General features: G+C 45.9%; 1 protein-coding gene across 1 annotated transcript; it reads right to left on the reverse strand.

Moving 5' to 3' along the window:
* Positions 1 to 4,070: 4,070 nt before the first annotated feature.
* LOC120039938 (collagen alpha-1(XXIV) chain-like) lies at positions 4,071 to 8,906 on the reverse strand. The gene is given in 3 exon segments (XM_038985253.1): positions 4,071 to 5,319; positions 5,321 to 6,105; positions 8,898 to 8,906. Coding segments are annotated over 3 exon segments (2,043 nt in total).
* Between the last annotated feature and the right edge of the window lie 3,246 nt (positions 8,907 to 12,152).

Consider the following 12,152-nt stretch of genomic DNA (forward strand, 5'->3'; position numbering starts at 1 on the left):
TCTCTGAAGGCTTCCTTCTTTTCACTGTGTCAATGAGGTTAGTATTGTGGAGTAACTACAATGTTAGTATTGTGGAGTAACTACTATGTTGTTGATCCATCCTCAGTTTTCTCCTATCACAGCCATTAAACTCTGTAACTGTTTTAAAATCACCACTGGCCTCAGGATGAAATCCCTGCGCAGTTTCCTTCCTCTCCGGCAACTGAGTTAGGAAGGACGCCTGTATCTTTGTAGTGACTGGGTGTATTGATACACCATCCAAAGTGTAATTAATAACTTAACCATGCTCAAGGGCTATATTTTTTTTTACACATCCACCAATCGGTGCCCTTCTTAGTGAGGCATTGAAATACTGTCCTGGTCTTTGTGGTTGATTAATTACTCTATTGAGGGACCTTACAGATAATTGTAAACTCTGCAAAAAAAGAAACATCCTCCACTGTCAACTGCATTTATTTTCAGCAAACTTAACATGACCATAACAAGATTCAACAACTGAGACATAAACTGAACAAGTTCCACAGACATGTGACTAACAGAAAATGAATAATGTGTCCCTGAACAAAGGGGGAGGGGTCAAAATCAAAAGTAACAGTTAGTATCTGGTGTGGCCACCAGCTGCATTAAGTACTGCAGTGCATCTCCTCCTCATGGACTGCACCAGATTTGCCAGTTCCTGCTGTGAGATGTTACCCCACTCTTCCACCAAGGCACTTGCAAGTTCCCAAACATTTCTGGGGGGAATGGCCCTAGCCCTCACCCTCCAATCCAACAGGTCCCAGATGTGCTCAATGGAATTGAGATCCGGGCTCTTCGCTGGCCATGGCAGAACACTGACATTCCTGTCTTGCAGGAAATCACACACAGAACGAGCAGTATGGCTGGTGGCATTGTCATGCTGGAGGGTCATGTCAGGATGAGCCTGCAGGAAGGGTACCACATGAGGGAAGAGGATGTCTTCCCTGTAACCCACAGTGTTGAGATTGCCTGCAATGACAACAAGCTCAGTCCGATGATGCTGTGACACAAAGCCCCAAACGGTGACGGACCCTCCACCTCCAAATCGATCACTCTCCAGAGTACAGGCCTCGGTGTAATGCTCATTCCTTCGACGATAAACGCGAATCCGACCATCACCCCTGGTGAGACAAAACTGCGACTCGTCAGTGAAGAGCACTGTTTGCCAGTCCTGTCTGGTCCAGCGACGGTGGGTTTGTTCCCATAGGCGACATTGTTGCCGGTGATGTCTGGTGAGGACCTGCCTTACAACAGGCCTACAAGTCCTCAGTCCAGCCTCTCTCAGCCTATTGCGGACAGTCTGAGCACTAATGGAGGGATTGTGCATTCCTGGTGTAACTCGGGCAGTTGTTGTTGCCATCCTGTACCTGTCCTACAGGTGTGATGTTCGGATGTACCGATCCTGTGCAGGTGTTGTTACACGTGGTCTGCCACTGCGAGGACGATCAGCTGTCCGTCCTGTCTCCCTGTAGCGCTGTCTTAGGCATCTCACAGTACGGACATAGCAATTTATTGCCCTGGCCACATCTGCAGTCCTCATGCCTCCTTGCAGCATGCCTAAGGCACGTTCACGCAGATGAGCAGGGAACCTGGGCATCTTTCTTTTGGTGTTTTTCAGAGTCAGTAGAAAGGTCTCTTTAGTGTCCTAAGTTTTCATAACTGTGACCTTAATTGCCTACTGTCTGTAAGTTGTTAGTGTCTTAACGACCGTTCCACAGGTGCATGTTCATTAATTGTTTATGGTTCATTGAACAAACATGGGAAACAGCATTTAAAACCTTTTCTCAATAGGGGGGCGCCATTTCGACTTTGTAAAAATTAGTTCCCAAATTAAACTGCCTCGTACTCAATTCTTGCTCGTACAATATGCATATTATTATTACTATTGGATAGAAAACACTCATTAGTTTCTAAAACCGTTTGAATTATATCTGTGAGTAAAACAGAACTCATTTTGCAGCAAACTTCCTGTCAGGAACTGAAAAATCTGAAATCGGGGGCTCTGTTCCAGGGTCAGTTTATAAATTTGAATGTAATCTATGGGTCTACATGCACTGCATACGCCTTCCCCTAGATGTCAGTAAGCAGTGAGAATTGGAATGGGGTGTCTAGGTAGATCTGAGGCCGAACAAGAGCTCTTGGAACTGGGTGTGCAGTCTTTTCTACGTTCGTCATGACGCGAGACAGACCTCAGGATTGCGTCCTGAAAAGCTGTTGTTATAGGCGCTAGATATATCCGGCTCTGATTTTATTCGATATACGTGTTAAAAACATCATAATGTAGTTATTTTAAACCGAGTTATATCAGTTTATATCAGTATATTGTGATTTTCGGGATTTTCTTTGTTCTGCGTTATGCTGAGTTGGACATGTCTGCACCACATGGCTAACGTTTGCTGCTAATTCCACAGTTGAAGACGACCTTCTACAACCGAGCAACGATTATTCTGGACAAATGACAACTTGTACAAGATTCTGATGGAAGCTCATCAAATAGTAAGAACTATTTATGATGTTAATTCGTAATTTCTGTCGAAAAATGTTAAACTATTATTCCGCCATTAATTTCGGTGCGGTCTCGCTTTAACGCACGCTGTATGTCGTAGTAACGTTAATTTTAAAAATCTAACACAGCGGTTGCATTAAGAACTAATGTATCTTTCATTTGCTGTCCAACCTGTATTTTTTAGTCAAGTTTATGATTAGTTATTGATTAGATTAGGTGCCTCTCCCAAGATTTCTCCCGACATTTTGTTTGCAGTTTGGCTACTATTCTCATTGTATAACCACGATTTGTGCCGCTAAATATGCACATTTTCGAACAAACCATATATGTATTGTGTAATATGATGTTATAGGACTGTCATCTGATGAAGTTTTGAGAAGGTTAGTGAAAAAATGTATATCTTTTGCTGGTTTATTCGCTATCGCTAACGTGCATGAATCAATGCTGCTGTGTGGTTGGCTATTGTAGTAAGCTAATATAATGCTATATTGTGTTTTCGCTATAAAACACTTAAAAAATCTGAAATATTGGCTGGATTCACAAGATGTTTGTCTTTCATTTGCTGTACACTGTGTATTTTTCATAAATGTTTTATGATGAGTATTTAGGTAATTCACGTTGGTCTCTGTAGTTATTCTAGCTGCTTTGGTGAGATTTTGTGATGGTGGCTGCAATGTAAAACTATGATTTATACCTGAAATATGCACATTTTTCAAGCAAAACATATGCTATACAATAAATATGTTATCAGACTGTCATCTGATGAAGTTGTTTCTTGGTTAGTGACTATTTATATCTTTATTTGGTCGAATTTGTGATAGCTACCTATGCAGTAAAAAAATGGTGGGAAAAAAAAGTTGAGTCTTTTGCTATCGTGGTTAGCTAATAGAAATACATATTGTGTCTTCCCTGTAAAACATTTTAAAAATCAGAAATGATGGCTGGATTCACAAGATGTGTATCTTTCATCTGGTGTCTTGGACTTGTGATTTCATGATATTTAGATGCTAGTATTTACTTGTGGCGCTATGCTAGGCTATGCTAGTCAGCTTTTTTACTGATGAGGGTGCTCCCGGATCCGGGATGAGTACCAAGTAAAAGTTCAACCCTTTACAATGAAGATCTGTGAAGTTATTTGGATTTTTACCAATTATCTTTGAAAGACAGGGTTCTTTTTTTGCTGAGTTTATGTTTGGGGTACAGAGATGGGGTAGTCAATCAAAAATCATGTTAACCACTATTATTGATCACGAAATGAGTCCATGCAACTTATACAATTTTTACTACTGAACTTAATTTGGCTTGCCATAACAAAGAGAATACTTATTGACACAGTCACACCCTGATCTGTCTCCAAACCTCCTCTAGGTGTCGCCCATCTTCCCCATTTATCTCCTGTGCATTTATATCTGTGTTCTGTTTGTCTGTTGCCAGATTGTCTTGTCTCAAGCCTACCAGTGTTTTTCCCATACTGCTGTTTTCCCTCGAGTCCCTGTTTTCCCTCGAGTTCCTGCTTTCCCTCGAGTCCCTGCTTTCCCTCGAGTCCCTACTTTCCCTCGAGTCCCTGTTTTCCCTCGAGTCCCTGCTTTCCCTCGAGTCCCTGCTTTCCCTCGAGTCCCTGCTTTCCCTCGAGTCCCTGCTTTCCCTCGAGTCCCTGTTTTCCCTCGAGTCCCTGCTTTCCCTCGAGTCCCTGTTTTCCCTCGAGTCCCTGTTTTCCCTCGAGTCCCTGTTTTCCCTCGAGTCCCTGCTTTCCTTCGAGTCCCTGCTTTCCCTCGAGTCCCTGCTTTCCCTCGAGTCCCTGTTTTCCCTCGAGTCCCTGTTTTCCCTCGAGTCCCTGTTTTCCCTCGAGTCCCTGCTTTCCCTCGAGTCTCTGCTTTCCCTCGAGTCCCTGCTTTCCTTCGAGTCCCTGCTTTCCCTCGAGTCCCTGCTTTCCCTCGAGTCCCTGCTTTCCCTCGAGTCCCTGCTTTCCCTCGAGTCCCTGCTTTCCCTCGAGTCCCTGCTTTCCCTCGAGTCCCTGCTTTCCCTCGAGTCCCTGTTTTCCCTCGAGTCCCTGCTTTCCCTCGAGTCCCTGCTTTCCCTCGAGTCCCTGTTTTCCCTCGAGTCCCTGCTTTCCCTCGAGTCCCTGTTTTCCCTCGAGTCCCTGCTTTCCCTCGAGTCCCTGCTTTCCCTCGAGTCCCTGCTTTCCCTCGAGTCCCTGTTTTCCCTCGAGTCCCTGTTTTCCCTCGAGTCCCTGCTTTCCCTCGAGTCCCTGTTTTCCCTCGAGTCCCTGTTTTCCCTCGAGTCCCTGCTTTCCCTCGATTCCCTGTTTTCCCTCGAGTCCCTGTTTTCCCTCGAGTCCCTGCTTTCCCTCGAGTCCCTGCTTTCCCTCGAGTCCCTGCTTTCCCTCGAGTCCCTGCTTTCCCTCGAGTCCCTGTTTTCCCTCGAGTCCCTGCTTTCCCTCGAGTCCCTGTTTTCCCTCGAGTCCCTGTTTTCCCTCGAGTCCCTGCTTTCCCTCGAGTCCCTGCTTTCCCTCGAGTCCCTGTTTTCCCTCGAGTCCCTGTTTTCCCTCGAGTCCCTGCTTTCCCTCGAGTCCCTGTTTTCCCTCGAGTCCCTGTTTTCCCTCGAGTCCCTGTTTTCCCTCGAGTCCCTGTTTTCCCTCGAGTCCCTGTTTTCCCTCGAGTCCCTGCTTTCCCTCGTGTCCCTGCTTTCCCTCAAGTCCCTGTTTTCCCTCGAGTCCCTGTTTTCCCTCGAGTCCCTGTTTTCCCTCGAGTCCCTGTTTTCCCTCGAGTCCCTGCTTTCCCTCGAGTCCCTCCTTTCCCTCGAGTCCCTCCTTTCCCTCGAGTCCCTGCTTTCCCTCGAGTCCCTGCTTTCCCTTTGAGTCCCTGTTTTCCCTCGAGTCCCTGCTTTCCCTCGAGTCCCTGTTTTCCCTCGAATCCCTGTTTTCCCTCGAGTCCCTGCTTTCCCTCGAGTCCCTGTTTTCCCTCAAGTCCCTGTTTTCCCTCGAGTCCCTGCTTTCCTTCGAGTCCCTGCTTTCCCTCGAGTCCCTGCTTTCCCTCGAGTCCCTGTTTTCCCTCGAGTCCCTGTTTTCCCTCGAGTCCCTGCTTTCCCTCGAGTCCCTGTTTTCCCTCGAGTCCCTGCTTTCCCTCGAGTCCCTGTTTTCCCTCGAGTCCCTGTTTTCCCTCGAGTCCCTGCTTTCCCTCGAGTCCCTGCTTTCCCTCGAGTCCCTGTTTTCCCTCGAGTCCCTGCTTTCCCTCGAGTCCCTGTTTTCCCTCGAGTCCCTGTTTTCCCTCGAGTCCCTGCTTTCCCTCGAGTCCCTGCTTTCCCTCGAGTCCCTGTTTTCCCTCGAGTCCCTGTTTTCCCTCGAGTCCCTGCTTTCCCTCGAGTCCCTGTTTTCCCTCGAGTCCCTGTTTTCCCTCGAGTCCCTGCTTTCCCTCGAGTCCCTGTTTTCCCTCGAGTCCCTGTTTTCCCTCGAGTCCCTGTTTTCCCTCGAGTCCCTGCTTTCCCTCGAGTCCCTGCTTTCCCTCGAGTCCCTGCTTTCCCTCGAGTCCCTGCTTTCCCTCGAGTCCCTGCTTTCCCTCGAGTCCCTGTTTTCCCTCGAGTCCCTGCTTTCCGGGTTTTGACCATTCTGCTTGCCCTGACCCTGCCGTTCTGTACCTTGTGACACTGCCCTGGATTACTGTTCTCTGCCGGCCCTTGACCTGTCATTTGCCTGCCCACTGTCTGCACCTGGGTCTTATCCTGAGGTCTGATAGACACTAGACATTTCAGTTTGTAATAATTTGTATTAACATAATTCCACTTTGACATTATGGGGTATCGTGTGTAGATCAGTGACACAAATCTCAATGTAATCAATTTTAATTCAGGCTGTAACACAATGTGGATAAAGTAAAGGGATGTGAATACTTTCTGAAGGCACTGTATATGTTTCATAATTTCCATTAAATTGAATCTTTGTTACATGTCATCTTTTGGTTCAAACGTAATGCATATTTAGCACCATCAACAAAGGGAATATCTTGGGTGATAAGCTGAATATATTCATTTATAAGACTCAGGCCCTTATGAATAACTGTTCATAAAAAGGTCCTGAGGTCAAAGTCAATATTCAGACCACTAGGGGTCAATGTTTTTGGATAGGAAATCCAGTAAGCCTTCTGTAGTAGTGAGGTCTAAATGTTACCTCCTTGTTGGGGTAACATGCTCCATACCTCTGTACATAGCTGCGGGAAGTAGAGGTGCTGAGGGTACTGCAGCACCCCCTGATAAAAAAAATGGATTCTCTCAACCAGCTTCATGAGGTAGTCACCTGGAATGCATTTCAATTAACAGGTGTGTCTTGTTAATTTGTGGAATTTCTTTCCTTAATGCGTTTGAGCCAATCAGTTGTGTTGTGACAAGGTAGGGTTTGTATACAGAAGATAGCCCTATTTGGTACAAGACCAGGTCCATATTATGGCAAGAACAGCTCAAATAAGCAAAGAGAAACGACAGTCCATCATTACTATAAGACATGAAGGTCAGTCAATCAGGAACATTTCAAGAACTTTGAACGTTTCTTCAAGTGCAGTCACAAAAACCATCAAGCACTATGATGAAACTGCCTCTCATGAGTACCGCCACAGGAAAGCAAGTTCATTAGAGTTACCAGCCTCAGAAATTGCAGGCCAGGGCTATTTGACCAAGAAGGAGAGATGGTTTGTGATGAGTTGTTCCGCAGAGTGAAGGAAAAGCAACCAGCAAGTGCTCGGCATATGTGGGAACTCCTTCAAGACTGTTGGAAATATCGTGGCAATATTGTCCGCTATTATCCTCAGTAAGTTTCCATCCAAGTTGTCAGACCCCTGTGGATTGTCATTGTTGATAGACAACAATAATTTCACCTCTTCCACACTTACTTTACAGAATTCAAAATAACAATAATTAATCATTTTCTTTCATAATTTGGTCAGAAATACTTGGATGAGTATTGTCAATAAATGTTACACTCACAGAGCTGCAATAGTATCGTGGCCAGTTATGGAGGGCTAAAAGTCTGCTGAACCGTTCAATGCCACAATTTGGGGAGGGCAGAGGGCCAGATATTATGGGATGTTTGTCGGTGTCAGGTAGAGACCCAATCAGTTCTTTAAAATCCATTTTCAACTGTTCTGAGCTGCCGCTCATAATGTCATTTGACCTCACATGAACCATGACAGTGTTGGAGTTGTGCTTGGTCTTTCAGTCATGGGTGAACATGGAGTAGAGGAGGGGACTGAGCACGCACCCCTGAGGGGCTCCCTGTGTTGAGGATCAGCGTAGAGGAGGGGACTGAGCACGCACCCCTGAGGGGCCCCCGTGTTGAGGATCAGCGTAGAGGAGGGGACTGAGCACGCACCCCTGAGGGGCCCCTGTGTTGAGGATCAGCGTGGCAGATGTGCTGTTCTTTTTGTCCTCCATCCACTTTTATGTCATTTACTGAACATTCTAAATGCCCCATTGTGACATCATTACTTCCCACATTCCATTCACTGCAATTGCAACAATGCAATTTTTTTTTTTAACAAATTAGCTATTTTGACCACTTTTCCAACAACTTCAAACCCTTTGTCTAAGTTATAACAACTTGATCTTCTTCCATTCTTCCATTCTAACATCACTAGATACGCCATCATATTTCTCTCCCCAAATAGTAGCCTAAAACATTCAAATCATCATTCAACTAAAATCATACTTTATTCACACTGAACATTTTTCAAAAATAAATGGTGCATCTATTTATCTGAAACCCACAGCATGATTGACTCAGAGTGGCTTTGTGTTCCTACGAGTCCACACGATCCTACCTTTTATTTCCTGACAGAAGATCTCTTTGTCCTTTCTTCTATCAGTTTTCACAGGCAACAACTGTAGTTTAGACATTTTGGGGATCTTACTGCCCACAATCCAAAGTAATAATGTTGACATAGAGTAGTCTATCAAAGTAATCAGACCAATTATTTTTCTACATTTAACTTTGACTATACTGTATTTAACTGCTTTGCTTTATATAGTAAATTAAAACTTTACCAGAAATACTTTTAATGAGCTTTAGGATAGCCCCACAACTTTACTTGTCAAGTTACCATCTAGTTCTCTTTAATGATCCATACGTCCAGAGAGTTTATTTTTCTCTCATCAGTCTGCATTCACAGCTCTTATTCAGCAGACTTCCTCCTCAGAGCACAGTGTAGGTCCTGCTGACTTCCTTCTCAGAGCACAGTGTAGGTCCTGCTGACTTCCTTCTCAGAGCACAGTGTAGGTCCTGCTGACTTCCTTCTCAGAGCACAGTGTAGGTCTTGCTGACTTCCTCCTCAGAGCACAGTGTAGGTCCTGCTGACTTCCTTCTCAGAGCACAAATACATCGTCTATGTACCTCTTCCATGATTGGTGATGATGAGGATGATTTTAGACTGGAGGGGATAAAACGAGGCACAAGAACCGGCACCCCCAAGGTACATCACATTCTAGTTCGTTTTTAATACATTCTCTGTCCTATATAGTGCACTACTTTTGACCAGGGCCCATCAGGCAAAAGCAGTGCACTATATAGGGAGTCGGGTGCCATTTGGGACACAGGTAAGCTCCATCTGAACCACCCTGGGGGGTAATTATGGTATTATTGTCAAGATTTTGATTGACAGCGCTGCATTCCCTCTAGGGTGATGCCACCTCATGTCTGTTTACACACACACACACACACACACACACACACACACACACACACACACACACACACACACACACACACACACACACACACACACACACACACACACACACACACACACACACACACACACACATCCAGCCTCCCCTCTCCCAAGCTATACCGATGCCCTATAGCATAACTACCCTTGAACCCCATCAGAGGGGATGCACTTGAATAGAATGAATGTCGATTGATGCTCTAAACTGATGGAAGATATGAACCATCATGAATTACTCTATAAGGAAGAGGCGCTCATAGTGGCCGGGGACTTTAATGCAGGCAAACTTAAATCAGTTTTACCAAATTTTTACCAGTATGTCACATGTGCAACCAGGGGGGGGGGGGGGCAAATCCTAGACCACCTTTACTCCACACAGAGATGCATACAAAGCTCTCCCCCGCCCTCCATTTGGTACATCTGACCATTATTATATCTGCTTACAATCAAAAACTAAATCAGGAAGTACCCGTGACTCTCTCAATATGGAAGTGGCCAGATAACGCGGATGCTACGCTACAGGCCTGTTTTGCTAGCAGAGACTGGAATATGTTCCGGGATTCATCCAATGGCATTGAGGAATACACCACCTTAGTCATCGGCTTCTTCAATAAGTGCATCGATGACGTCAACCCCACACTGACTGTACGTACATATCCCAACCAGAAGCCATGGATTACAGGCAACATCCGCATCGAGCTAAAGGCTAGAGCTGCCGCTTTCAAGAAGCAGGAGACTAATCCGGACGCTTATAAGAAATCCCGCTATGCCCTCAGATGAACCATCAAACAAGCAAAGCGTCAATACAGGATTAAGATTGAATCCTACTACACCGGCTCTGACGCTCGTCGGATGTGGCAGGGCTTGAAAACTATTACGGTCCACAAAGGGAAACCCAGACACAAGCTGCCCAGTGACGCGAGCCTACCAGACGAGCTAAATGCTTTTTATGCTCGCTTCGAGGCAAGCAACACTGAAGCATTCACGAGAGCACCAGCTGTTCTGGATGACTGTGTGATAACGCTCTCGGTAGCTGATGTGAATAAAACCTTTAAATAGGTCAACATTCACAAAGCCGCTGGGCCAGACGGATTACCAGGACGTGTACTCAAAGCATGCACGGACCAACTGTCAAGTGTCTTCGCTGACATTTTCAGCCTCTCCCTGACCGAGTCTGTAATACCTACATGTTTCAAGCAGACCACCTGTGCCCAAGGAAGCGAAGGTAACCTGCCTAAATGATTACAGCCCCGTGGCACTCACGTTGGAAGCCATGAAGTGCATTGAAAGGCTGGTCATGGCTCACATCAACAGCATCCTCCCGGACACCATAGACCCACTCCAATTCGCATACCACCCTGACAGATCCACAGATGATGCAATCTCAATCCCACTCCACACTGCCCTTTTCCACCTGGACAAAAGGAACACCTATGTGAGAATGCTGTTCATTGACTACAGCTCAGCTTTCAACACCATAGTGCCTTCAAAGCTCATCACTAAGCTAAGGACTCTGGGACTAAACACCTCCCTCTGCAACTGGATCCTGGACTTCCTGACGGGCCGCCCCCAGATGGTAAGAGTAGGCAACAACACATCTGCCACGATGATCCTTAACACTGGGGCCCCTCAGGGGTACGTGCTTAGTCCCCTCCTGTATTCCCTGTTCACCCACGACTGAGTGGCCAAACACGACTCCAACACCATCATTAAGATTGCTGACGACACAACAGTGGTAGGTCTGTGCACCGACAACAATGAGACGGCCTATGGGGAGGAGGTCAGAGACCTGGCAGTGTGGTGCCAGGACAACAACCTCTCCCTCAACGTGAGCAAGACAAAGGAGCTGATCGTGGACTACAGGAAAAGGAGGGCTGAACAGGCCCCATTAACATCGACGGGGCTGTAGTGGAACGGGTCGAGACTTTCAAGTTCCTTGGTGTCCACATCACCAACGAACTATCATGGTCCAAACATACCAAGACAGTCGTGAAGAGGGCACGACAACAGCTTCTACCCCCAAGCCATAAGACTGCTGAACAATTCATAAAACAATTAATGTACAGATTACTTCAACTAGCCTGTACCCCCGCACGCTGACTCGGTACCGGTGCCCCCTGTATATAGCCTCCACATTGACTCGGTACCGTAATACCCTGTATATAGCCTCCACATTGACTCTGTACCGTAATACCCTGTATATAGCCTCCACATTGACTCTGTACCGTAACACCCTGTATATAGCCTCCACATTGACTCTGTACCGTAACACCCTGTATATATCCTCCACATTGACTCGGTACTGTAGGACTGTAGGACTGTACTGTTGATGTGAGCCATGACCAGCCTTTCAATGCACTTCATGGCTTCCAACGTGAGTGCCACGGGGCTGTAATCATTTAGGCAGGTTACCTTCGCTTCCTTGGGCACAGGTGGTCTGCTTGAAACATGTAGGTATTACAGACTCGGTCAGGGAGAGGCTGAAAATACTTTTTTCTTCTTGAACTGCGCTGTTGGTTAAGGGCTTGTAAGTCAGCATTTCACTGTAAAGTCTAAACTTGTTGTTTTCGGCGCATGTGACAAATAAAATTTGATTTTAAATATTCTGAATAAATATAACTTATTTTAACCAGTTCGTAATCCACAAAATACCCTTATATAAGTCTGTGTTCCAATAACAGGATGATCTATCATAATGAATATTACTGTAGGCTGTCTGTTTCTTTATGTCTAGCCTGCCACTCCCACTGGCTATCTATGTTCTATATGTCTAGCCTGCCACTCCCACTGGCTGTGTTCTATGTTCTATATGTCTAGCCTGCCACTGGCTGTGTTCTATGTTCTATATGTCTAGCCTGCCACTCCGACTGGCTGTGTTCTATGTTCTATATGTCTAGCCTGCCACTGGCTGTGTTCTATGT

Source organism: Salvelinus namaycush, unplaced genomic scaffold, assembly GCF_016432855.1.
Source record: "Salvelinus namaycush isolate Seneca unplaced genomic scaffold, SaNama_1.0 Scaffold312, whole genome shotgun sequence".
Taxonomy (NCBI): domain Eukaryota; kingdom Metazoa; phylum Chordata; class Actinopteri; order Salmoniformes; family Salmonidae; genus Salvelinus; species Salvelinus namaycush.